At 37.7% G+C, this 27,245-nt stretch overlaps 4 protein-coding genes across 6 annotated transcripts; 3 read left to right on the top strand and 1 right to left on the bottom strand.

The window, feature by feature from the left end:
- Positions 1–421: 421 nt before the first annotated feature.
- Positions 422–7,319, top strand: LOC105169380 (glutamine--fructose-6-phosphate aminotransferase [isomerizing] 1). The gene is made up of 11 exons (XM_011089773.3): positions 422–783; positions 1,921–2,093; positions 2,454–2,562; positions 3,187–3,338; positions 3,456–3,617; positions 5,248–5,608; positions 5,688–5,938; positions 6,024–6,138; positions 6,231–6,486; positions 6,571–6,739; positions 6,839–7,319. Exons 1-11 carry the CDS (start codon positions 558–560, stop codon positions 6,920–6,922), a joined length of 2,058 nt encoding a protein of 685 aa, XP_011088075.1. The 5' UTR covers positions 422–557; the 3' UTR covers positions 6,923–7,319.
- A 430-nt stretch (positions 7,320–7,749) lies between these two features.
- Positions 7,750–14,799, top strand: LOC105170124 (putative disease resistance RPP13-like protein 1). 3 transcript variants are annotated; one of them, XR_016067911.1, is made up of 5 exons: positions 7,765–7,879; positions 7,947–8,019; positions 10,042–14,158; positions 14,340–14,464; positions 14,569–14,799. XR_016067911.1 is itself a non-coding variant. In XM_088886061.1 (3 exons), exon 2 carries the CDS (start codon positions 10,055–10,057, stop codon positions 14,111–14,113), a length of 4,059 nt encoding a protein of 1,352 aa, XP_088742187.1. In that variant the 5' UTR covers positions 7,750–8,019; positions 10,042–10,054; the 3' UTR covers positions 14,114–14,158; positions 14,340–14,545. The 3 variants fall into 3 exon arrangements, 1 of the variants encoding a protein (XP_088742187.1); XR_016067909.1 differs by having other exon boundaries at positions 7,750–8,019; XM_088886061.1 differs by lacking the exon at positions 14,569–14,799 and having other exon boundaries at positions 7,750–8,019; positions 14,340–14,545.
- A 2,349-nt stretch (positions 14,800–17,148) lies between these two features.
- On the top strand, positions 17,149–22,506 carry LOC148789517 (putative disease resistance RPP13-like protein 1). Its single transcript, XM_088886064.1, has 2 exons — positions 17,149–17,299; positions 17,598–22,506. The coding sequence occupies exon 2, from the start codon at positions 17,612–17,614 to the stop codon at positions 21,641–21,643; it is 4,032 nt and encodes a 1,343-aa protein (XP_088742190.1). The 5' UTR covers positions 17,149–17,299; positions 17,598–17,611; the 3' UTR covers positions 21,644–22,506.
- Positions 22,507–22,594: 88 nt separating this feature from the next.
- On the bottom strand, positions 22,595–26,614 carry LOC105169370 (protein RETICULATA-RELATED 4, chloroplastic). The gene is made up of 8 exons (XM_011089762.3): positions 25,828–26,614; positions 24,896–24,964; positions 24,250–24,381; positions 24,086–24,139; positions 23,950–23,994; positions 23,416–23,555; positions 23,024–23,149; positions 22,595–22,942 (listed from the first exon to the last, which is right to left on the bottom strand). The coding sequence occupies exons 1-8, from the start codon at positions 26,374–26,376 to the stop codon at positions 22,894–22,896; spliced, it is 1,164 nt and encodes a 387-aa protein (XP_011088064.1). The 5' UTR covers positions 26,377–26,614; the 3' UTR covers positions 22,595–22,893.
- Positions 26,615–27,245: the final 631 nt, after the last annotated feature.

The raw sequence follows: 27,245 nt of genomic DNA, 5'->3' as shown, positions 1-27,245 counted from the left end.
ATCTGCGCATATGCGATGCTTAGGTGGATAGTCTCAAGGATTATATTTTATTATATATATATTAATACATATTCAAACGCTAATACATGTGATAAAATATATATTGACCCCTACAAGTAGTTTGGTCAGAAAAATATTCATCTGACATGTAATAAGGTAATTAATAATAAATATACTTTTTTTTATTAATATCCAAATTTTTAATTAATTTTAATTGATGATAAAATTTACTTATTTAATAAAAAATACTAAATAGAATTTTTATTTCTATGTTGGAAACTTCCAACAACTGACAATTCCAAAGCAAAACACTTGCAAGTTACCAAGTCACCTGACATGTTTCGCCACATGGACACAAATTAGAGCCTGATTGGTCAGAACACCCACCACCTTAACTGACCTGTTCAAAATCAGCGTACTCTGTCCAAATCCAAACACCACCATCCAGTTGGGTATTTTCAACATCCCTTCCTTCCGTTCATCTCCCTCCATAATTTTATTCCACATTCTCGTTGCCTGCTCATTCCCAGAAGCAAACAATCCAAGGAGTCGCAGGTATGTGCGGGATTTTCGCCTATCTGAATTTCAACATCAGCAGAGAAAGGCGCTACATTCTGGAAGTACTTTTCAATGGCCTCCGGCGCTTGGAGTACAGAGGCTATGATTCCGCCGGAATTTCCATTGATTCTTCTCTAACCTCCTCAAATGCCGGTGTTGCCCCTCCGTCTCTTGTCTTTCGGCAGGAGGGGAACATCGAGTCTCTCGTCAAATCTGTCTACCAAGGTAAATCTCCTCCAAATTATTTGGTTTCATTTGGATTGGAAAGACAAAATGTGGGCTCTATTTTAGGTTTGGTGAATATTTACGTGAATACTCTATTTGCAGTGATTGGGACGACTTTACAGTTGAAAGTTGTGGGATACTACATTTGTTGAGTGGCTGTGATATGGGTTTAGCATTTATACAAACAAGATGTGGCTGAAACTCGCAGGATATGATTTTGAATTGGAGTTTATTGTTTGATGAGGATCACGGCTGTTTGAGTGGATCATATTTCAACTGGCTAGTTAGTGTATGAAATAGTAGTCATTAGGTCAAATTATTGGAGGAAAACGAGAGATTGTACTTGGAAATCATTATGATACTACATAATCATTTAAAATCATGAGAGAGTTTGTAAAAGGAGTTATGTAACATTGAGTCCTCGTGTTAGTGGTGTTGAGCTCTATCATTATACCACGGCAGTGGAGTTTATCTATTTGCACTTGTTATGTTCTTAGTGTAACTTGTTTCATATTTAGATATTACTTAAAATGGATAATGATTCTGAGATATGTTTGCTCGGATGCCAAATATGCTGTGCAAAGAAGTCTATAATTAGCGTAGGTTTTAAGTTAATAATTCATTTTCAAAGCAATGCACTTATGATGCTGTCAGGATATAGTTCTAATTCATAGATGTTTACATCTTAATTTTAGTTGTAAGCATGACAACATTCATGCTTTTATAGTAAAATCACCCTAACAGACACATGTTTCTCACATGAATATATATCTGATGAGAAGTTCGGGATTTTACAACCTAGGGCAGGTTGTAGGCACCTGAAATAGTAATTCACACAATTCAGGTGCTGTAATTGATATGGTGTGAAAGAGGTTGAATGCATTAAGGATATGTTTAGAAATTTTTACTCACTATTATTCTTTTCAAGTACACTGGGAAATACTTGCATGGTTATCTATTAAACATTCAGAAAATCTGGTATTTATTGATGTTAATATCTGGTAGCTCTGATTTTTTTCCCTACTTGTTATGTAAAAGCTCGTAATCTTTTTTATGTAATATCGAAGTATTCTCAGTCCATGTTCCTGTTTACTTTTACCTTCCATGGTGTTAGTTACTCTCAGTTCATATTTTCAGATGTTGCTGCTACTGATTTAAATTTGCAAGAGTCATTCTTGATTCATGCTGGAATTGCACACACTCGATGGGCTACACATGGAGAACCAGCCCCAAGGAATAGTCATCCTCAGAGCTCTGATGCAGGAAATGAGTTCTTGGTTGTTCACAATGGAGTCATAACCAATTATGAGGTTGATTTGAGATATATTAGATGCTTGTTTATAATGCTACTAGAACTGAAAGTTGGTACTTGCTTTGAGATATATTAGATGCTTGTTTATCCAGATTATACATTGTTGCTTGCTAGACTTATGACCGTTTCTAATATTTAATTCCTCTCTGTATATATAGTGTTATTCTATCTCCTTACATTCTATTTCTTGTGTCCTCATCCAGGTAAAATTTTGTTGGTTGTTGCGTCTCCGTGAATTATTACTAAGTCAATTGGACTTGGATAATGATTGTATTCGTGCTTTGAAATATGATTTTCATTTCTTTACACTAATTAGATTGTGTGTTTCTGAATTATGCTATCATATGATGGATTTTAGGTGTTAAAAGAGTCGCTAGTTCGACATGGTTTCACCTTTGAATCTGACACTGATACGGAAGTCATCCCAAAGCTTGCAAAGTTTGTCTTTGATAATGCAAATGAAGAAGGTATCTTGCTCTCGCAACTGTAAAGAGAATAATTATTGGATTAAATCTAGTGTATTTTCATTTGATTATTCTGTATTCGTTCCCTGCATAATTGTTAATTACATAGAGCAACAAGGGACAACTATGAATACTCATTCAAGTGAATATGTCTTCGACTGTTTCTTACGATAATATACATTAAGTAAGAACATCCATACGACTAAGGACGGCCTTTCGTTGTTGCAACAATGTTTACAGTTTTTGGGTATGTATATTTTCTAAAGGAGTTATTGGTGTGTTCCAATAAACGTGTTTTATTTCTTTGACATGCTTACTGTTCATCAGAAGCATAAGTTTATAATGGCACCCAGGACTAAAGAATTTTTCATTAAACTTCAGGACAAAATACGGGGTTTTTCGACTTATTTGTTTTTCCATGTATTCTGTCTTCATTTGGTGAATAATATCATATTCATTTGCAGAGCCCTTATTTTATTCTCATTGGTTGATGAATTAATTTGAGGTTCTTCTTGTAAGAACTTCACAGGTTGCTTGTTCTTTACCATATATTTTCCCTTACTTTATCCTTTTGTACGAGAAATCTTTTGTTACTAGTTGACAAACTGCCAATCATTCAACTGTTAGGCGTAGGTGACAAGCGTGTAACATTCAGTCAAGTTGTGCTCGAAGTAATGAGGCATCTGGAAGGAGCATATGCCCTCATTTTCAAAAGCCGGCATTATCCCAATGAATTGATTGCATGCAAACGTGGTAGTCCATTGCTCCTTGGTGTTAAAGTAAGTTGTGTTTGGAAACACAAGTTTGCTCTTTCTACAAAATGAAGACAAGAAAAAATGTGAGGATGGTAATCCTAAGTAAATTTGTTTTGGAGAATAACATTGCTCTTATTGCAGGAATTAACAGAAGAGGACAACAGAGCATCTTTCAATGACTCGAAATTTCTTTCAAGCAATGGGGAACCAAAGGAACTCTTTTTGTCAAGTGACCCCAGTGCTCTGGTGGAGCACACAAAGAAGGTGCTGGTGATTGAGGATGGTGAAGTTGTTCATCTCAAGGTACTTCATATTACATTATTAAAAAAATATCCAGCTTAGTTGATTTAAATGGTAAAAAGTATCAGCCCGGTGCTCTTAGTTATTGTAGAAGTTGATAGCTTTATTCTCAAATAAAGAGCTTTGGCGAGTTCAATTATCTTTCTTACCTTACCATTACATATTTATGGCTTTCCTGAAGATGTATTGATCAGACATGCATTACATTAGTTCACAAAATTTCACATGTTTTGTGTCTTATTGAATCTTCCAACTTTCATAGACCTAGTAACCCAAGGGTTTATTGTGTTGGAATTCTGTTGCTGTTTCTATTTTTCTTTTCCCCTACCTGGTTTCGTGTCTCCACTTAAATTTATCTTTTAAACATTTTCTACGTCCTGAGTTTAGATCAACAGTTTGATGGTTTTCATGCCATCAGTAAATCTAACAATGTTGTCCTTCTGCAGACCAACTTTTAAAGATTATTGTGCCATTTCTCGATCGTATAGCATCTTATATCCCTGGGGTTAAGGGCACATTTGGTTTATACCAATATTGAAGCCTACTTCATCTTCATGTTTCGTTGTACTTGTGAATCCTATATTATGGATTTCTGGATGCTAAACCACCCATGCTTGATTGAGTAATCCCAAGAGGAGGCTAGCATTTGTTATTAAGCGATAAGAATGTTTCCAAATGACTATTTTTTATTTTTCAATAAAAAATCCAACAATGACCCTTTTCTCTAATAGTAGCTCCCCCATTATCAAGGAAACCCTTTTTGTGTGCACCAAAGGTTTGTAAGAGAATGAAACTTTGCAGTAATATGATACCGCCAGCACTTCAGTATAGTCTGGAGTGGACGGTACTGGTATTGGGACCGTAAGGAAAATGGACCTTAGGAGTGATGATTGGCAGCCAACAATCATGATATACTGCATGAAGGGGCTGGCTCTTTGATCCTGAGTAGTATTTAGATTTTTGGTAGAGTGAAATGGAGAGCATTTTTGGAAAATAAAAGTTACACTATTTTGATCCCAGAATAGCGGATTGTTCGATTGTTAATCCCCATTGTTGTTTATCATGCTTTACCTTCATCAACCTGATCAGGCCTTAGGTTGCTTGTCTTCAATGTTGAAAAGTCTCTCATGTTTCATGAACCCTATGCCTATTCCAACCTTGTATGCAGTAGAAGTTTTTTCATTTCTGCACATTAAAAGTTTCCATAGACAAGAGTTGCTTAAATCCTCACTAGATAATTAAATTATTTTCTTACTAATTGCCTCCGGAATTGAAATTTTGATTTCTGGTTCATGTGCTGAAAAACTAGTAGCTATTCCCTGCATGTTCGTGGTCAAACTTTACAAATGTTTTCCAGTTTCTTACTTAAAAAGAGATTCCAACTAAAGGTATGAAAATTGGATGATTTATTATCATCAACCTAGGAATTTATACAGTTTGATTACTTTTTATAACTGGGAAGTACCAAGTCACTGCAATTATTTGCTATCATTACAAGTATAGTAATGTAAGGTTTGTCTCCCTTTTCTGTTTCGGGAAAGTGCTTTTAGAAGCATGCTATGTAGACGATCAATGTTAAACAAATAGTTACTTTCTGAGCCACTTACACATGAAAGAACTTCATTGGCTCCAGGATGGTGGTGCATCCATTTTCAAGTTTGACCATGCTAAAGGTAAAGGGGGTGAAACTCTAGTAAGGCCTGCTTCAGTCCAACGTGCACTTTCAGTTCTGGAGATGGAGGTTGAGCAAATAAACAAAGGGAAGTATGAGCACTACATGCAGAAGGAAATTCATGAACAACCAGAATCCCTTAAAACAACAATGAGAGGAAGGCTTATACGTGGAGGATCCTGTAAAGCCAAGAGTGTCCTTTTGGGAGGGATAAAGGATCACCTCAAAACTATAAGGAGAAGCAGAAGGATAGTTTTCATCGGCTGTGGAACAAGTTATAATGCAGCTTTAGCAGCACGGCCCATTTTAGAAGAACTTTCTGGTTAGCATGGTTGCCAATATATTTTGTAAACTGCAATACTTTCACTAGAGTTTTCACTAAATTAATGTGTTTCTTGAAGGTATTCCTGTTACAATGGAGATTGCTAGTGATCTTGTGGACAGGCAGGGGCCCATATACCGAGAAGATACAACTGTCTTTGTTAGTCAATCGGGAGAAACAGCTGATACTTTGCAGGCATTAGAATATGCATTAGAAAATGGTGCTTTATGTGTTGGCATCACCAATACTGTCGGTAGTGCAATTGCTAGGAATACACACTGTGGAGTTCACATAAATGCTGGATGCGAGATAGGTGTAGCTAGTACCAAGGTTAAATTTGCATGTTTTCTCTTCCTTTAATAATTAATCTCCCGACTCTCAGTTAGTTCATCTTGTTGTGTACTTTCTTGAACAGGCATACACAAGCCAAATTGTTGTCATGGCTATGTTGGCTCTTGCAATTGGAGATGACACAATTTCTAGTCAAGCAAGACGGGAAGCGATAATAGACGGCCTATTTGACTTGCCAAGTAAGTCTAACATCATTGCTCGCCCCACAGGCTGCATGCATGGAAATGATACTTATGTGGTACTGATATTAGCCCCTGGTTTACAATCGCAGAGAAAGTAAAAGAAGTTCTCAAGCTCGACCAGGAAATGAAAGATCTTGCTCAATTACTGATTGCTGAACAATCCCTTCTTGTATTTGGAAGAGGATACAACTATGCAACAGCCTTGGAAGGTGCCTTGAAGGTAAAAGAAGTGGCACTTATGCACAGTGAAGGAATACTTGCTGGTGAGATGAAACATGGACCCTTGGCTTTAGTCGACGAAACTCTCCCTATAGTTGTCATCGCCACCCGTGATGCTTGTTTCAGGTTAGAATTTTTTGTAGTAAAGAACTGTTGCTAAGAATAATGTAACTCTTAATGCTGGCTACTTATACTTCTTTTCATGGACAGCAAGCAGCAGTCAGTGATTCAGCAACTTCATGCTCGGAAAGGTCGACTAATAGTGATGTGTACTAAAGGTGATGCAGCATCTGTGTGCGTCGGTGGATCTTGCCGTGTAATTGAAGTTCCGCAGGTTGAGGACTGCCTACAGCCTGTGATTAACATAGTGCCTTTGCAGGTAAACTAGTAATTAAACTTGTACATAGAACAGTTAGCTTATAGCTTGAATCTCATCTACCGTCTCACGACTATTCTTACACTCTTCCTATCACTGCAGCTTTTGGCATATCATCTGACTGTTCTACGGGGATACAACGTCGATCAGCCTCGGAATCTAGCAAAAAGCGTGACAACTCAATGAGGAACGATCCATATGATTTGCAGTTGGTTTCTAAACCTTGTCAACAGACAAGACTCCAGCAAACCTCGACTCGGGGATCGATAGAGGAGTGTGACAAAGGCCCATGTTTTCGTTGAGCTTCTCCTGCACACACACATCAACTGATCTTGTTAAGACAGATCGCTAACTGTTATGTAAAGAACACTATCTGGAACCGTAGTTCGTCATACGTGATCCTGTGTCTGTCTAAAACTAAACTGTCTTCTGACAGCAGGAAACAGAGACGCAACGTTCCCGGTCGCCCTTTGTTTTTTGCAAAAAGAAAAAAAGAAAAATGTTGTGTTTGTACTTAGGTATGGATCAATGTAAACATAACGCTACCAATAGCGCTGTCCAATAATGAAAAACTTTTGACTTAGGCTGCGAGGGAGAAGTGGCAATTATTGAGGACAGTGTTGTGTGAAGCATTCAACTCTGCAGGTTGGCATGCAAATGTTCTCTGTCCATGCAAGAAGAAGTAGTCATGGCAACCACGTTTTCAGATAAAAACGCGGAATCAACTTCCAAGCAAATGAAAAGTTCTCAGACAACACTAATTTTAGAATTTAACAACTCATGTGGTTGTATTGCTCGTAATTTAACAACTCATACATTTGATTTCCCAATTTTAGAAATAATAAGAAAGGGATGGCTCTAAGTGATAAATGTAGAAATAAAAAAGTATTATTTATGAATCTTGTTACCAATAATTGTCAATATTATCAAATTATTAGTGATGATTATATATATATATATATATATAGAGAGAGAGAGAGAGAGAGAGAGAGAGAAACCAAAGCAAATGAAAGTAGTTGGGAGATAAGGGAGGTTGAGTTGAGTATTATTTATGACTCATTAGCTAATAATAATGTTGTGATAAATAGAAAGAATCAAAGAATCCAACACCACCACCTCTGTCTTATCTCTCCTCCCTCTGAGGTGGGTCGGTCTGTCTGTCTCAGTCTGACTGTTTGTAGCTTAATAATTCCAAATCATTTCTTTCCAGGAAAAGAAGCTCAGCTACAGAAGGGGAAGGAAGGAAGGAAGGAAGCTGCACACGCACTCGCCTCCACAAATTTGTAAGTAATAAATACCTAGTTACTCCCCCCCTTCCCCCGATTGTGCTGCTGTGTTGCTATTGAGTTTTCAATTAACAAGGAATTATTGGATATGAATATGATTATGGGACTCTACTTCTCTTCTCACCATCATCAATCTTTTCGTCTGAGTAACATGCACCAAAATTCATGAGACGAGCATGTTTGGTTTCTTGGAATTGGAGTTGGGATTGAATTCTACTTCACTTCTTTGGACTCATAACTGACATTGAGTGTCATGGGATTATTACCAAATCTCAAAACTGAGGTTTACATTTTGAACAAACAAAAATAGCAACTTTTATGATCACAAATACCCTCCCTGCATAACTAGCTCACTCTCAAATAAACTGTTGGCTCTTGTGAAAGAGTTCTCGCTATCTCCACTATTGTGTGGAATTGGGAGAAAAAACTAATATATAGATTATTTTTTCCCTCAAACAAAAATCTGTCCTAACTGATTTATTGTAAGATATTTATAAAAATATGATTTTATTATAGAATTCTATTAGTACTTATGCACATGAACAATTTATACTTACCACGAATTTTTTTTAAAAAGAATTTATACATGCCAAATTAATACTTTCCATCCCAAGTTTATCACTATTAAATAAAAGTGCTAAGAAACAAAATGAAATGGTATATAGATATAGATATTTATACATGTTTATGATATATTAATGCTTGGTAAAATAATTAATTTAATGCTTGATTATAATTGATCAATTTTTAATGAGCCATAAATCCAAAAGAATTTTTAGATATAAATATAAATAAAATTGTGGAAATTCACTTTTGCAGTTTCAACTAACTTAATCGCCTTTCAAGAGTTATTACTGTATGAAAAGTCAATGGATACATTTTAGTATGCACAAAAGTTTAAAGAAACATTCACCTTCATAATTGAAACAAAGGTGGAATATAACAACATATTAAATGAACATATCATGGTAAATTCAATGGATATCTAAAATTAAATTAGAAATCAAAAGGTATACACATCATTATTTTAAAAATATAAAAAAGATGGCAAATTGAATGTACTCCATCAAATATTATGAATTTAGCATTTTATGTGTATTTTTAGCATATTATGAAACTCATTATCAATAATTGATTGATGAAAACTTTGGTACCAATATGATCTTGATTATAACTTCTAATCTTAAGTATTTTATTAAATTTATTATTAATTCATTCTTATTTAGGAGTGAAGCTCCTGTAATTAACCTTTTGATTTTGTGTTCTTCTTTGGTAATAAATTACTTTTTTTTTTCTCTATAATTATAATATAAATAGGATAAATAATGAGAATATTAGGAGAAACAAAAAATGAGATTGTGAATATATTATTGTGGTGGAATACTGTACTTTAAATCACTATAATTCTTTCATACAAAATCTTCAATATGCTCATATTATATGGTTGGAGAGCTTTTGAAAATCTATCTTTATATCAAGCTGTTGTCATTTGAAAGTTCAAACTATACAAACAGTTAAGATAGAAAAAAGACATATTACCAATTTTTTAGAAAGAGTTTATAATGTGAAAGGAGAGTTGATGTAATATTTATAATTATTTAGTCCAGTTCCTTTTACTATGTAATTATATTAATCAAGGTTATAATGTGTATATCCAAAATGCCAAAAGACTTGGACACTTTTATAATAGTAGAGATAAAGTCCATAAGCCAATGAAACTTAACTCAAGTAGCAAAGCTAAAGGTTCAAGACTCGGAGGTCTTAGGTACGGGTTCCACCTATCTTTAGAGTTGCTAATAGTTGTTACTTATGACCTATTAAATGATGGTTATTGATCACTATTTAATTTATATATAATGTAATAATGTCCTAATGGCCACAACTGTGATTCTATAACTTTGTAATTTCTATTCAGTTCAAGTCACATCCAGACACATTACCCACAAATTGTTGATATTCTATTTGTTTCTATTTTGTGAACTAAGTTTTGATTCTCCAATCTCTATCCTTTCCATGTAGGAGAAACAAGAAAATGATTGTGGGGGAGCTTTTTTTATCTGCATTCATTCAGGTATTGTTTCAGCAATTGGCCTCTGCTGCAACTATGGCCTTGGCCCGTCGGGAGAAAGTCGAAAGTCATTTCAAGAAGTTAAGTCAAAGCTTGTCCATTATTCAAGCCGTGCTTGATGATGCAGAGGAGAAGCAATTAATGGAAAAAGCCGTAAAAGTATGGCTGGAGGGCCTCAGGGACTTGGCTTATGACTTGGATGACATATTGGATGAGATCAACACTCAAGCTTTGATTCAAGATTCAAAGGGGATCCAGCACAATAAAACCAGCATGGTTTGGAAATTCATCCCTATTTGCAGCAGTTATACGCCGGGTGCACTTTTGTCCAATTATAGGATGATGTCAAAGATAAAGGACATCACAAATAGACTGCAATTTACTGCAAATCAAAGGATTCAATTGAACTTGAGAGAGAATTTAGGAGGGTCATCCAACCGATCATCAGTAATTAGGTTGCCAAGCACTTCTTTGGTAAATGAGTCTCATGTATACGGTAGAGATGAAGATAAAGAAAAGATAATTGAGATGTTGCTTGGGGATGAGGTGTGCCGCGATAATGTTTCAGTTATTCCAATAGTTGGAATGGGTGGTATTGGCAAAACCACTCTTGCACAGCTGGTTTATAATGATAGAAATGTTAAGCAAAACTTTCATGTCAGGGCTTGGGTGTGTGTTTCTGAAGAGTTTGATGTGATCTCCATCACCAAGACAATTTATGAGGCGGTGACTGACATGAGTAGTCAGTCCAAGGACTTAGATATGCTTCAGGTGAGTCTAAAGGAAAAGTTATCAAAGAGCAAGTTCCTTATTGTTTTGGATGATGTTTGGAATGAGAGCTATGAGAAGTGGGACCATCTATTTCGTCCTTTCCAGTTTGGGCGACCTGGGAGCAGAATTATTGTTACAACTCGTAATGATAGTGTTGCGTCAGTGGTGGGTTCCCCTCGTACAGCTTACCATATGAAACTATTGACTGATGATGACTGCCTATCTCTGTTGGCTCAACATGCTCGGACATCTTTTGATGAGAAAACAGAGTTCAAAGAAGTTGGTTTGCTACTGGTGAAGAAGTGTAAAGGCTTACCTCTGGCCGCTAAGACACTTGGCGGTCTGTTGCGCTGTAAAGAAACTAAGCAAGAGTGGCAAGATGTGCTACATAGCAAGATATGGGATTTACCAGAGGAAAACAACATCCTTCCAGTTTTAAGATTAAGCTATCACCATCTTCCTTCACATTTGAAGCATCTGTTTGCTTATTGCTCCATTTTTCCAAAGGACTATGAATTTGACAAGAATGAGCTGGTATTGTTATGGATGGGAGAAGGTTTTCTGGAACAGCCAAATGTGAGGAAAAGAAAGGAAGACTTAGGTCTTGAGTACTTCAATGAGCTACTGTCAAGATCCTTTTTCCAACGGTTAAGTGGCAGTGATTCAAACTTTGTGATGCATGACCTTATAAATGACTTGGCTCAATTTGTGGCTGGAGGAACGTGCTATCGTCTGGATGAGAAAATGGATACAAATCAGGAGTACCGAGTACCTGAGAAGACTCGCCATGGTTCATTTCTTCGTCATGAATATGAACTATTCAGAAAATTTAGGGCCTTCTATCAAGTTCAAGGTTTGAGAACATTCTTACCGATGCCTGTCCAAAATTCACTCGTTTGGCCTCCTTTCTACTTGTCAAACAGGATTTTAGTTGAACTGGTGCCGAAATTGCTCAGCTTGAGAGTTTTATCTCTAAGTGGCTATTCTATCACAGAGCTGCCAAGTTCAATCTGCAACTTGATACATTTACGGTACCTCAATCTGTCTGGGACTTCAATCATTACGCTGCCCGACTCTTTGAGTGATCTCTTCCATTTGCAAACTTTGTCTTTACGTAACTGTCGTTTTATATCTAAGTTGCCCCCCACCTTGGGAAATCTATCAAACTTGAGGCATCTTGATAATTCTAACACCGATCAACTGAAAGATATGCCAGTTGAAATTGGTAAATTGAGTTGCCTGCAGACTTTACCAAAAATTGTTTTGGGCAAAGTTGGTGACTTGGGATTAAGGGAACTGAGGAATTTGACGCAGTTGCGGGGAACACTTGCTATTTTTGAATTGCAAAACGTGACAGACATAGAAGATGTAAAGGAGGCTAGTCTGATCAGTAAGGACGAACTTGATGAATTACAACTGACCTGGGGAAATGACATTAATACTTCCCAGAATAGAATTTCAGAAGAAGAAGTGATAGACCTGCTTCAGCCTCATGACAACTTGAAAAATCTCAAGCTTGAATTCTATAGAGGATCAAACTTCCCAAGTTGGATCGGCGATCCGGCCTTCCGCAAATTGTCGAGTATAAGCTTCAGCAACTGTTTGGAATGCACATCTTTACCACCTCTAGGACAGCTTCCAGAGCTTAAACACCTGCGGATAGGAGGCATACCAAAAGTCAAATCCATTGGAACTGAGTTCTATGGGAGCGGTGTTGTGGTTCCGTTTGCGAAACTGGAGACTCTAAGATTTGATAACATGCCAAAATGGGAGAAATGGACAGCTTTTGTTGATGGCGTCCAGATAAACTTCCCACATCTTCACCAGCTTGCAATGTTCAGATGTAGCAAATTAACCAATATTTCTCCACTGAGCTTTCCCCTTCTTCGAGAATTGGATCTTGAGAAATGCAGCAAGGTTTTGCTAGAACGTTTCTCTAGTCTTGACTCCTTAAATTACTTGAAAGTCGAGGGCATTGCTGGGCTCTCTCATCTACCAACGGAACTTACGCAATCCCTAGCAGCACTTGAAGTTTTAGAGTGCTGCAACTGCAACGAGCTGCTATCAGTATGGCCAACTGAGATTCCACTTGAACATCTTGTCCACCTAAGACGGCTCGTTGTTGCAGACTGTTCGCAACTTGTATCCCTGGGGCAAGGAGAGCAGCAGTTGCCTTGCAACCTTGAAGTTCTTGAATTGTTTAGCTGTCCAAATTTTGTTTCCCTCCCAAATGACTTGAGCAACCTCAGGTCATTGAGAGAGCTGATTATCAAAAATTGTACTAAATTCATCAGCTTTCCAGAGAACGGTATTCCTCCCATGCTTAAACGTCTTGAGATACTCAGTTGCAATGCCCTGGAGTCCCTGCCAAGTAACATATCTGACCTTGAAAGACTGGAGATTAAGGACTGCTCATCTCTCAAGAGCTGGTCAACAGGTAATTTTCCTATTGCCCTTAAGAAATTTGCAATAAAAAATTGCACTCAACTGGACCCCGTTTCGGAGACAATGTTTCCTGATAACAGCAGCATGTTGTTGGAAGATCTTTGTCTATGCAATTGGATGAACTTCAGTAATCTTCTCCAGCGTTTAAACGGGTTTTCGAATCTTGTCGAACTCTATCTATCTAGTTGTTATGGTCTAAAGCACTTTCCAGAACAGGGCTTGCCACCAAACCTAAGAGCACTTTCTATTGAAGATTGTGCAAGTCTCAAGTCCTTGCCGAAGAAGATTCGAGCCATGAAATCTCTTGTGTCGCTTGAGATAAGGAGTTGTCCGAGGCTTGATAATTTTCCAAAATATGGTTTACCTCCAAACTTGTCTTCACTTAGGATATGGGATTCCAAGAAATTCAAGCCCCTAGCACTGTGGGGCCTGCATAGACTCACTTCACTCAGAGAATTCTCCATCTGTGGTGGATTTAAAGAGCTCGAGCTACTCGCTGATGATGATTGTCTCTTTCACCCTTCTCTGATAAAACTTTCTGTTGCCCGATTCCCAAGCCTTACTTCACTCTGTAAGGTGCTTGAAAATCTTACCTCACTTCGACATCTATCTATCATGAACTGTGCAAACCTTAATGTCTTGCCGAGCGACAGCCTGCTCGAAAAGCTCTGGCATCTAGAAATAAGTGATTGCCCACTTCTAAGGCAACGGTGCCTGAGGGACAGAGGCGATTATTGGCCCAAGATCGCTGGAATTCCTTGTGTGGAGATAGATGGAACTTATGTCTATAGACAAAGTCTTGTCTGAGTTACAACTCACTAAAAATGACTTGCTTGCATGCTGCTGAATCAGGTATACTCATTATCAAACGATAATTCACCTTGTGTTCCCTTTCAACAAGTTCATTTCTGTACGTTTCGTGTTAACTGAGATCTTTGTCTCTGCATGTATTCAATTAAGAACATGGAGATACATTGCAGAATTTCTAGTTCTCTTGTCCGTTATAATTTGATTTCATGTCTTGTATGTGCAGTTTGCTACCGTGGTATTAAACTTGTATTCTTGGACAAGAAAATTACCCTGCAGATGAATCGTGTTGTCTCTTCTTTTAGCGATAGCCTCAGACAACATAAGCAAGAAGTACGGGATATAATAAGTGTAAGTTTCTGCATACATGTCCAAGGTTGTAATAGTTATTTTTGCTATAAAAATTTAGAGCAAGCTCTCTTACTGTTCTTACACTTGGTTTATTCCACTTCCAGGATTATGACTCTCCTGGATGCAGTTGTTCTCTGTGCTGAATTTGTTCATTCAAATCCACTGCGATAGCTCATCTTTACTGTATTATTACCAGGATAAATGAACAAGTTTTCGTGAGTGTTTTTTTTTTGTAGCTGCATTTATGAGCATTTAAAACATAAAAAGACTCTAGTCGTACTATGAAATATTTTTATAAATTTAACTGAAAGGCGATCATATGTTTTTATTCTTCATATCTTCGTGATATAAAATACAGCAATTCGGTGACCTTTGTTTAATTAACATAACCCAGAGATAAATCATAATTGCTTTTAAATTAATAGATATTGTATTATAGAGTTATTTCTTTAATAACTTAATAATGACTTTCTGACTTTAAATTATGTATTTAATAACTTTTCACAATAATTATAATGGATGATGAGCTTTTGGGTTTAATTATTTCTCTGATGGCTTATATTTAAACATGCATAAAGAATAATTTTGTATTTTATTAAGGATCAATCCATCAAAATACATAAAGTTTAAATTTGATATAAACTATGTGCGACTTATCCACCTTGAAAATATTTCAAATCAAAGAAATTTTGCAAAACTTTAATATAAAACTCAATTGTGTTATAAAATTAAGGCTAGTTTTCTTTGAGAAACTTATTTAAAATAACGAAAATTAATAAAAAAAAATTATTCATGAGTTTTTGTACAGGAAAAATTTCTATGGAGAAACTTCCAAAAACAGCTTTGTTTAATTTCATTTTTTGGGGATTCTTGAAATAGGTCAAAACATATTCAATATCTGCCTGCATTTTTTTACAATTTATCTATGTGAATGTTTGGTTTTGGACTCTTGATATAATATATATATATATATATATAGAAACACACACATATATAAATATAAAAACTATATGATTTTTATAAGGATTAAATGTAATTTTCTTCCTGTAATTATAGCCCAGTCCCATTTTAATCCTTTATCTTTCTAGGGTTTGAATTTGGTCCTCTATAATTGAATTGCTCAATTTTAATACTATTTTGGCCGGAAAAATACCAAGACCGTCGAAAATTTATACGTGGCTCTTACGTGGACATTTAAATTGGGGCTGGGATCTCATTGCTTGAGATTTAAATGAGTTGGCAATTTTCGAATTTAAAAAAAAAATTACATGGCCACCGCGAAACCACATTCCGCCGCCGTTTTCTCCGCCGTCACGCCGACCCAAGGTCGCGGACTAGTACCGTTAGATTCGTCTGCTCATTGCGGTTCTAATGGTACTAGTTTCATCAATTTTCATCAACTAGGCGAAAAGATACATCCACTTAAAGCTCTCGATCGTCGTCCACCATGGAACCACATTCCGCCGCCGTTTTCTCTGCCGTCACGCCGACCCACGATCGCGAACTGGTACCGTTAGATTCGCCTGCTCATTGCAGTTCTAATACTACTAGTTTCATCAATTTTCATCAACTAGGCGAAAAGATACATCCACTTGAAGCTTTCGATCGTCGTCCGCCGCGAAACCACATTCCACCGCTGTTTTCTCCGTCGTCACGCCGACCCACGGTCTCGGACCACCACTGTTGGCTTCCTCTCGTCGTTACGAGTTGTTTGAGACCAATCCCGTTGTTTTTCATCAACTGTGTGCAAAGATCTTGCAATTTTCATCTTCTCGCCGTCGTTGTCCGTCGCGCCGCCGATTCGTCATTCATCTTCTTTTTCAGTGACGTGAAAAAAGAAGCCATGTAATTTTTTTTATTTTTTTTAAATTCAAAAATTGCCAAGTCATTTAAATCTCAACCAATAAGATTCCAGCCTCAATTTAAATGTCCTCGTAGGAGCCACGTGTAAATTTTCGGCGGCTTTGGTATTTTTTCGGCCAAAATAGTACTAAAATTGAGCAATTCAATTATATAGAGGACCAAATCCAAACCCTAAAAAGATAAAGGACTAAAACGGGATTGGGGTATAGTTACAGGACAAAAATTGCATTTAATCCTTTTTATAATATACAATGATTTTTATCTCCAAATCATATGAACATTAAACATACAACATTTGTACATATATATAAATATATATAAAAGAGACATGATTTGACAATGAACAGTAATTTTTGTCTTCCAAAACACAACATCCTCCCACATCTAGAAATTGAAACATCCTCTTCTAAACATGCAATACATATTTTAAATATTTTTATATCATTTTAAAAATAAATCCAAACATACATAATATCTCCAATACATATTTATTTATCTTGTTTTTTTCTTTTGATTTTCACAAAATAAAACAAAACACCCCCCAAAAAAAAAAATACAAATACTGTGAAGAAGAGTTTTTTGCACATTTCCTTTTTTGTTTGATGAACTTCACTTACAGCAATGAATAAACTAAAGTTTTTTCTCAAAAGAAATGAAAACAATTACCCTAAATTTAACTGAAAAATCTTGAAAGTAACAGGAAATTTTCATAAGAATAAAAATATAAAAAACTACAACAAGAAAAAGGAGACAAAGTTACAAATGATCAAATATTATTAAAGAAAGACGTTGACTTGCCAAATTGAACAAATACAAAAAGACTTGTTGCCTCTACATCTGCTGTCTCGGTCTGAGTCTGTGTATCAATTATCATTATAGAAATTCAAGTTTCCACGCCTCTACTTTTCTGTACATTTGGTTTCCCGGAAGGAGCACCCAAAGGAACTTCACAGGAAACATCTCCACAGATTTGTAAGTACTAATTTATATATTGTACATCAATGTTTCTGTCCTTATGTGGTTGGTTATATGCTATTGCCGTTCTTGATCGCTTTGTTCTTAGTATAAATCTTCACCAATCATTGCTATGACACTGTTTTTATCCTGTTCTTGCCCACCCATTATTCGATATACCTACACAACCAATAGATGTAATTGACATTCTTGAAAAACACAAGTTCAAATCTTTGTTTTGTTGATTCTATTTTGGGAACCATTTTCATCTGATTCTTGGGTTTCCTTTTTTTTTTTTTTATCTGTTTCCACAAAGGGAAAAACAAGAAAATGCCAGTGGGAGAGCTCTTTCTTGGGGCATTCCTTCAGGTGCTGTTTGATAGATTGGCCTCAGGGCTGATATTAGCTTTTGCCCGGCGGGAGAGAATATATAAGTTGCTCAAGAAGTGGAGTCAAACACTTGGAATTATCCAGGCGGTGATTGATGATGCTGAGGAGAAGCAACTGACTGATAAGGCTGTGAAATTGTGGTTGGAGCACCTCAGGGACTTGGCTTTTGACTTGGATGATGTGTTGGATGAGATCGCTACTCAAGCTTTGAAGGAGAAATCAGAGGGCGTTCAGGAAAGATCAGGAAAGATATGGAAATTTATACCTTCTTGCAAAGATTGCACGCCTGGTGCGTTTATGTTCAAGAAAAGGATGAGGTCCAGGATTGAGGAGATCTCAAGCAGATTGGAAGATATTCAAAAGACTGGGAACGACTTGAACTTGAGTCAGAATGTTAGAGGCCCATCAAACACGAACAGATTGCCTAGCACGTCGGTTGCACCCCATGTCTATGGAAGAGATAAAGATAAAGAAGAAGTATCTAAACTAATGATGCACAATGAAGAAAATGTTAGTATCATTCCGATTGTGGGGATGGGTGGGATTGGCAAGACAACTCTTGCTCAACTCATCTATAATGATGAGTTAATGACGGCTGAATTTGATCTGAAAGCTTGGGTTTGTGTTTCCGAAGAATTTGATGTACTCACCATCACCAAGACACTTTTCCATGCAGTAACTCAGAGTAGTCCTGAGTCGAAGGACTTAAATTTGCTTCAGGAGAGTCTGAAGGAGACATTTTCCATGAACAAGTTCCTTCTCATTTTGGATGATGTCTGGAATGAGGACTATGTGAAGTGGGAGGCATTTTTTCGCCCTTTTCTTGTTGGGCTCCCTGGGAGCAAGGTTCTGGTTACTACTCGCAATGCTAATATTGCAGCAATGGTGGGTTCTGTTCCCTCTTATTATGTGAACTTATTGGCTGATAATGATTGTCTATCTCTCTTAGCTCGGCATGCACTTGGGAAAAGTAATTTCGACGAACATCCGAGTTTTAAAAGAATTGGTGAAGCCCTAGTGAGGAAATGTAGAGGCTTGCCCTTGGCAGCAAAGGCACTTGGAGGTCTTCTACGCTCTAAAGGAAGTCCTGAAGAGTGGAAAGATGTGTTGTATAGCAAGATATGGAATCTACCAAGAGAAAATAATATTCTTCCTGTTTTAAGGTTGAGCTACAATCATCTTCCTGCACATTTGAAGCCATTGTTTGCCTACTGCTCTATCTTTCCCAAGGACTATGAGTTTGATACGTATGAACTAGTTCTTTTGTGGATGGGAGAAGGTTTTATTCCAGAACCGGAAGAACAGAAAACAAAGGAGCAGTTGGCCTTTGAGTATTTCAACGAGCTGCTGTCAAGGTCTTTTTTCCAACCATTAAGCAGCACTGGTTCACATTTTGTTATGCATGATCTTATTAATGACTTGGCTCAATTTGTTGCTGGTGGGATATGCTATAAGCTTGACGAGAAAGTTGAAACTAATGATGAGTACAAAATACCTGAGAAGGCTCGGCATGCTTCATTCCTCCGACATGAATATGAAGTTTTCAGAAAATTCAAGGGCTTTTACCGAGCCAAAGGTCTGAGGACATTCTTGCCAATGCCTGTCCAAAATATTCATGTTTGGCCACCTTTCTACTTGTCAAACAGGATTTTACTTGAACTGCTGCCAAAATTGCACAGCTTAAGAGTGCTATCCCTGAGTGGCTATTCCATCACTGAGTTGCCAGGTCCCATCTGCACCTTAATTCATTTAAGGTACCTTAATCTATCAGGGACTTCAATTGTTTCATTGCCCGACTCTCTAAGTGATTTGTATAACTTAGAAACTTTATCTATTCGTAACTGTCGCTTTATCTCTAAGTTGCCACCAACTTTGGGGGATTTAGTTAACCTGCGGCACCTTGACAACTCTAACACTGATCAGCTGAAAGAGTTGCCAGTTGAAATTGGAAAATTGGGAAGCCTACAGTCGCTACCTAAAATTGTTCTGAGCAAGGTTGGCGGCTTGGGACTAAGGGAACTGAAAAATCTCAAACATTTGCGTGGAATAGTTGCAATCTCAGAGCTGCAAAATGTGTCGAATGTTGAGGATGCGAAGGAAGCAAGTGTGAGGCGTAAGCAGGAAATCGAGGAATTACAATTAGCATGGGGAAATGACACAGATGATCCTCGTAATGCTCGTTTAGAAGAACATGTACTGGATGTGCTACAACCCCATGAAAACTTGAGAAAACTCAAGATTGAATTCTATGGAGGTGTGCGGTTTCCTAGTTGGATTGGTGATCCATCATTCTCCAAAATGTTTTGTGTAACCCTCATTGGTTGTACTAAATGCACATCTCTACCACCACTTGGACTGCTGCCGGAGCTCAAACGCTTGCGCATAGGAGAAATGCCCAAAATCAAACACATCGGTGTTGAGTTTTGCAGAAAACGTGCTGCAGACCTCCCATTCTCAAAACTGGAGACTCTAAGATTCGATCACCTGCCAGAATGGGAGGAGTGGTCTTGCTTTCCAGATGAACCCCAGATGCAGTTCCCTTCTCTTCATCAGCTTACAATATTCAAATGCCCCAAGTTAGTCAGAGTTTCTCCTCTGAGCCTTCCCGTTCTTCATGAGCTGGATCTTGAGGAATGCAGCATGGTATTGCTAGAAAGTCTATGTAATCTTGACTCCTTGAATTACTTGAAAGTTGAGTCAATTGCAGGGCTATCCCATTTACCAAGGGAACTTGTGCAGTCCATGGCAACAATTGAAGTTCTGGAGTGTTGCAACTGCAATGATTTGCTATCCATGTGGCCAAATGGAGTTTCATTACAGCATCTCAGCCATCTGAGGCGCCTTGTTGTTGCAGACTGTTCCATGTTTGTGTCATTGGGGGAAGAGGAGCTGCAACTGCCTTGCAATCTTGAAATCTTGGAGTTATTTCGATGTGCAAGTTTAACATCCCTTCCAACTGACTTGGGAAATCTCAGGTCTTTGAGAGAGTTGATTATCAAAAACTGCCCAAAAATCATCAGCTTTCCAGAAAATGGCATCCCTCCTGTCCTCAAACGCCTTGAGATACTCAGTTGCAAGGCCCTGGAGGCCCTGCCCAGAGACATCTCTAACCTTGAAAGATTGGAGATTAAGGAATGCCCTTCTTTGACGAATTGGTCAGCAGGTAACTTCCCCAATAGGCTTAAAAAACTTTCAATAAAGAACTGCAATAAACTGGGGCCAGTTTCTGGAGAAATGTTTCCACCAAACAGAAGAATCACTCTCGAAGAGCTTAGCATTTGGGATTGGCTGAACTTCAGTACTCTACTCCAGCAGGTGCATAGCTTTTCACGGCTTACTGAACTGCACTTATCAAACTGTAGTGGTCTGGAGTACTTTCCAGAGCAAGGCCTGCCTCCTTACCTGAGAGCACTTTCAGTCGAACATTGTTCAAATCTCAGGGCCTTGCCAATGCAGATTAGAAATATGTTGTCCATCATCTCACTTGAGATACGTAGTTGCCGCAGGCTGAAGACTTTTCCGAAATGTGATTTTCCACCAAATTTATCTTCACTACGGATATGGGATTCGAGGAAACTGAAGCCATTATCACATTGGGGCTTGCATAGATTAACCTCTCTTAGAGAATTCTCCATCTGTGGTGGATTTCAGGAGTTGCAGTTACTTGCTGCTGATTGTGGTCTCTTTCCTCCTTCTCTAATTAAATTTTCTGTTGCAAGATTTCCTAAACTAAGTTCCCTTTCTAGTGTACTCGAAAATTTGACCTCTCTGCAGCATCTGTCGATCATGAATTGTACTAGTCTTAATGTCTTGCCAAGTGAAAACCTTCTTGAGAAGCTTTGGCATTTGGAAATAAGTGACTGTCCACTTCTGAAACAACGGTGTCTGAAAGACAAAGGTGATTATTGGCCCAAGATAGCTGGAATCCCTTGTGTGGAGATAGATGGCACTTACATTTATAAGCAAAGTTAAGTTGAGTCATTTTTGTCTCAAGAAGCACAGTAGCCTTTCTGGACTTGCTAAGTCAGGTTATGCACATGCAATCCTTGATTCATATGTGAACTTTACATGTTCCTTAGTTTATGAGTATCCAATACTTGAACAGTGTTGAAAACTAGGTTACTTGATGTTCTCTTAAGTTGTGCTGCTGGTATGAAAGGACACCCCAGTTCAATCTGCCACTGGTGGGTTTGTGGATGAAGACTACTTCTTTTTAGTGAATTCATTGGGACACATACAGCAGTAGTCGCTAGCTGCAATAGCTTCAGGCACCAAGGGGAAGGACTATCATGATAAGAAGGACAGGAGACAGGAATAACCTGTATTTCAGATGTGAACTGCAGGTTCAAAATACTCCTGTTGTTAAATCTCTTTATTTGATGTAAGCATCAACTTGTTAGCTCTAGACATAAAAGATAAAATAAATATAACTGTTTGACTGCGGATCTAAGGTTGCCGCGATCACAGTTATTGGGTGGTTCTTCTGCTTGGCACTGCCTGGTACTTGAATTTTGATTGAAGCTACTTCATATGTCACTTCAGACATTGAGGTTGTACCTCAGTTTAGCTGCTGATAATGTTTCTGCATAGAATTGTCAACTGATAAGATGTAACTTCGGATTCTGTTTCTTTTGGTAGTTTTCTTTGTGGGCTTGCTTCTCAGTTGCTTGATTGCTAGTTTATTTTTCCTGGGGCTCTTGTCCCAATCTGTTTGTAATTCTGGGAACTGCACTATGTATGCTTTGTTAGTTCAGATTGATGCATGTTTGTTGAGCAAGTTTGGTCAAATTCTGTGAAGTTAGAAGTTATTGATCATTCTTTCCTTTCTTATGTTATTTTCCTTTCTTTCTTTCTCCTGTTTCATGCTTTCAAGAAAACTAACTATTCAGATTTTAATAGCATACTTTGGGAGAAACAGGTCCATGACTGGAGGACATCAATGGCCCTCGAAGAAAGGTGCTATTTTCTACTTTAAATGTAGACAAGAACAAACAATTCTGATTACATCTTATTTTACGCAACAGAAAGAAAGGAGCAATGTCAACTCCTCAAGCAGAAAGAACTTATTAAGCAGAAGAATACAAATCTTTGATTGCTTGATTGTAGCCTTAACAAACATTTTACCTCAAACATAAAATGAAAAGGAAAACATGGAGATGAAATCTGAGAAAAATGCAGTCAGTAGCTAAAACCACCTTTACCACGTCTATGCCATATATGTTCTATGCACGGCTCCTCTGGACTCCGATCCATCGTGCATAATCCACCCACCTGCCAGGACAGACGTGTGAATTCCAGAAGTAAAAGTAAAAAGAAGTGCTGTATTTTCAGATTAAAGCACAAAAATCTTACATTAGTGACCCCAAAAAGGTGTTGCCAGTTCGTACAGCAAAACAAAGTGCACTCAGTATGAGCTTCTGTTCGTGTAGCAAAGGCTCTAAAATCCGTTGTTCAATAACTCCAGCAAGAATTTGGTACCTATACGACATAAGTATTAGATAAAGGAGCATGGCAAAAATTTATGAACTTTCTAATAGGAACTCCTTCACTAAGCAATTTGCCATTTTAATGTTTTTATGCCTGTCATTGATAATTATCTTGATACGATTAAGACCTGTTTGGAGGGAAACAATCAGCGGAGATGCAAATGCTGTATCGATATGTCTACAGAAACAACAGATATTCTGGAAAGTAGCTAAGCAAACATGGGTCTTAATAGATTTCCTGCAAAAATTTTGAAGTACCTTAAGTTGCTTGATACTGACATGTACACACCATATGCAGCACTAGTAGGTAAAACGGGCAAGTCCTCCGCCTCACCAGCAAAAGATTTATCAATAGCCTTTCGTGCAGAGATTAGCAAATTCGTTACACCGGTGCCAATCTGCAAAATAGACAACATGAGTTTAATAAGAAATTCTTTCATCTATGTACAGCAAAACATATTTGAGGTAAGAACAAGATTCACAATGGGCTCTACAAGGTGCTCCATATCACAAATAGTGGTGACAGATGATGCAAAAATTCAAGACTGTTACTGCTGAAGAATAAAGGGCTGCAAAATATGATATACTAGCTATGAGCGTACAAGTAGACCCAGGATTTAAGGCTAGGATCATGCGCAATGAAATGACTAAAGAGTCTTATCATCACTGAGCTGTCAATGTTTAAATAAAATTTGCTAATTCTAAAGTGGAAATTCAGAAAATTCAGACCAATGAAATTCAGTATCAGCTTCCATATCCAGAACTTCTGCATTAGTTGAAGTGCTAACTTACCAATGATGCGCTGGACCCAACACCAAAGAGCTTTGCACCATTTCTCTGCGTCAGATGAGAACAGTCTCAGGTTCATTTCATCCATATTAAAGAAATGTGGTCATTGAATCTATAAATGAATTAACAAACAACTTACCACAATAGCTCCTACCCTTTGTAGGGGAGAATAGGATGTACCCGCCAAGGCAACCTGTAACAACAGCAAAAGTTATTTAGGAATCTGTATGTACTTTTAGCTTCACTCTCTGAAATAAGTGTTTTCATCATCAAGCAACATGTGAAGGCATGTTAAGACATAACCTGAAATGCATTATCAGGGCAGCCATAGAAGAACTTATTGAGACCCCCAGCAGTTATTGCTACAGCTGGTCGAAGAGAAACAGTGGGAGCAGGTAACCAGACAAGCATGAAATCTGCAACAATGGCCATTACCTAAGACATAGATTACAAGAATATTAGAGAAGTAACACAAATAAAAGAAAACCAAAAAGTAGAATCACAGCAAAAAAGTCGGCCAAAATAACACTTGAAAGTAAGAGAAGGGTATGCTGGGACACATGCATAGTTGAAGAATTTTAAGTGAAAAGGCAGCATTCTATGTTGAAACTGTTCCTTCAACCATTAGATATCCATTTGAAGTACATCTCACAACAAGTTCTGTGATAGAAAACCAAATCATATAGATATTGAATACAGAGAAACATAAACACTTATAATGCATGCCATGCGTGTACATCTCACTAGTACTTGTTAAGGGTCCAAATTATTCTGCAAGACAACAAATTATGCAGACTTCTGGCAGAAAATTTTAGTTTGACAAGACAATGTTCCAATAAGCCCGTCGCATGAATATGGAATATGTTCGATAACAAATCTTTCACAAGTAATTTAATATGGTGATAAGCCATTCGAATGCTCAAGATAGACTACATGAAAGCAGCCATACCACATCAGCAAAGACAAAATCTAGCTCCTTGGTGAAGTTTTCTCTACGCTTCTCCAGCTCTGCAGCAGTCTGGCATACAGGCAATTTATACCAATAAGCACATGCTTTCACGGATTAATTATCAAGATTTTACAAAGGCCTGAACATGGGTGCGGAGCAGCAAAAGTTTCAGTTACAAAATTTCAGAAATCAAAACTCAAAAGGAGAATTGACAAAAAAATGAATACAAGAGCTTACATCTAACAAATTGAAGTACCACCACCTGGTACCCCGGCAATCAATCTTGGACTTCTATAGAACCCCTCACTAACTTGAAAAGAGCACGATTTTCATTTTGATATACATACAGACTAAAGAGAAAATTCCTTATTTCATTTCACTAGCTTTGGCTATTTTATCATAGACGATCCCACATCAAATTATAGTATTGTGTTCTCTCAACTAATATATAGTATCACTCAAATTCCAATATGTCCTGTTAGCTCTAGACAAAATGATAGACCATTTCAAAATGGAATATCATTGATGCATGTGAGTCAGCATGCTTTCAATTCAATCACATGGTATTCATATAGCTGATCTAGAAACAATGTAATAAGCTAATTTTCCAAAAATCCCATCTTTCAGCCGTAAACCAGAAATTCACTACTGCAAATTTCTTCAATACTAGCAACTTCAAGTTGTCCTTACACCAAAGACAAGATCCACCAGTAAATAATACAAAAGGAGTGGCAGGACCAGGATCCGTAAGCTTTCCAACAGAGGGTCAAAATTTAACTGTATCTTACTGCTATTTACATTGTGTTGGTCCAAGATTTACTTATCATAGTGTAGTTACAAGGGGGACATGACATTGATGAACCAAACATTATTATCAAATCAAGCGAATGAATTTGATCGAAATATGAATGGTTCTAAAGAAAATCACAAACCTTAGTAAAAATCCCAACACCACACTCAATAGCAACTTTAGTCATGAAAAGATCATCTGCAAGCAACCTTTCCTTAAAGCCTCCAAACTGGAGCAACCAGCCCAGAAATGGAGACTTCTCGAGCTCAAAAAACCGATAAACAATGGATCCCGGAATTCTTCCTGCCTCAATGGCGGCAGCCAAGTCCTTGGGAATGCTATCCAACGATCTGCCCACTTCTGCCAATGCCATGATCGCCTCAGCCCTGTTTCTCTCCCCTGCATCATCGTCACTATCCCCTCCCCCACCACCCCCACTACCACGACCGCCACCTCCATCAGATCCATCGCCTCCACCGCCACTGCCAGAGAAGGTGATAAATGAAGGGCGGCGAGGAGAGTGGAGGGAGCCAAGTATCGGTGAGGAAGTGCAGGAGAGAGAGGCTTTACAGAAATGGGTAGCCAAGAATGGATAATTCAGGGAGGTCGGGTTTTGGTAACTACTGCGGTGGTGCCCGGTTGGTGATACGGTGAACTGGGCTGTGAGGTGTGAGAAAGCTGCGGTCGCCATCAAGAAGGTGGTGGCAACTACAGTGGGCTGCTTGTCCTCCCTCTCCTCTCTTGACTGTACGTATATCAGAAAGCGAGAGAAGGAGGGGGGGGAGTGGGGGAGTGCAGTAGGGTGAGAGTGAGAGGGTGGCAGTTGGGTGGTGGAGAAAGGAGAAACGGTGTTAAGACAACGACAGTTGACTGAGGAAGAGAAAAAGAAGCAACCGAAACAAAACTGATGATCCCATCTGAAAACCTCAGCCAGTCCTATATTTTACTCTTACCCCTCCACTCCAAATATTTTTTTTTTGTTTTAATATTCCCAATAATATAATAATAATTCATCTTTTTTTTTCTTTTAATATTAGTCAATCGACATTCCATATTCTTACAACATATTTAATGTACTTTTATACAGAATTTTATTCTTACATGTTACTAAATAAATTTCGATTTTTATCTTAATATTATATTTGAATGTGGGACCCACACTCATAAAAAAAAAAAAGGAAAGAGAAGAAGCAATGTGGTGGGCATTGATTGTTCAGAATATTAGATGAGATGAGAATATGGTAATATGATTGGAGCTGAAGAACGACATGTAATTTAATAGATGGCTTGGGCCAGACTCGCTCATTTTTGTATTGGGTTAATTTAGTTTGGATGGAATATCGATCTAATTTGGACAAGCATCATATCTAGGTGTTTGTCTTACTTAATATAAATTTATTATAATGAATTATTTGTGTCAATTAATATGTGTTTATCGTAATATTATTTTGTTGTACTTTGACTTTATTGGTCCAATTATTATATTTAGTCCATGTTTACTTGCACGTATTAAGCAGTATATCCGATATAGTTGTCGATAGTAGCTCGTTTACTTGCAAA

The sequence above is a fragment of the Sesamum indicum genome, linkage group LG1, assembly GCF_026168435.1.
Source record: "Sesamum indicum cultivar Baizhima isolate 11 linkage group LG1, ASM2616843v1, whole genome shotgun sequence".
Taxonomy (NCBI): domain Eukaryota; kingdom Viridiplantae; phylum Streptophyta; class Magnoliopsida; order Lamiales; family Pedaliaceae; genus Sesamum; species Sesamum indicum.
This window is presented reverse-complemented; position numbering and strand designations above follow the sequence as displayed.

Bases quoted from the DNA above. Each gene is read 5' to 3' on its own strand.
- LOC105169380 (XM_011089773.3), top strand. From the start codon at position 558: ATGTGCGGGATTTTCGCCTATCTGAATTTCAACATCAGCAGAGAAAGG. The intron at 6,139-6,230 runs GTAAGTCTAACA...TTACAATCGCAG, and splicing joins CGGCCTATTTGACTTGCCAA to AGAAAGTAAAAGAAGTTCTC. The intron at 6,487-6,570 runs GTTAGAATTTTT...TTTCATGGACAG, and splicing joins ACCCGTGATGCTTGTTTCAG to CAAGCAGCAGTCAGTGATTC.
- LOC105170124 (XM_088886061.1), top strand. From the start codon at position 10,055: ATGATTGTGGGGGAGCTTTTTTTATCTGCATTCATTCAGGTATTGTTT.
- LOC148789517 (XM_088886064.1), top strand. From the start codon at position 17,612: ATGCCAGTGGGAGAGCTCTTTCTTGGGGCATTCCTTCAGGTGCTGTTT.
- LOC105169370 (XM_011089762.3), bottom strand. From the start codon at position 26,376: ATGGCGACCGCAGCTTTCTCACACCTCACAGCCCAGTTCACCGTATCA. The intron at 24,140-24,249 runs GTTATGTCTTAA...CTGTTGTTACAG, and splicing joins GCCCTGATAATGCATTTCAG to GTTGCCTTGGCGGGTACATC. The intron at 23,995-24,085 runs GTAAGTTGTTTG...CATCTGACGCAG, and splicing joins AAAGGGTAGGAGCTATTGTG to AGAAATGGTGCAAAGCTCTT.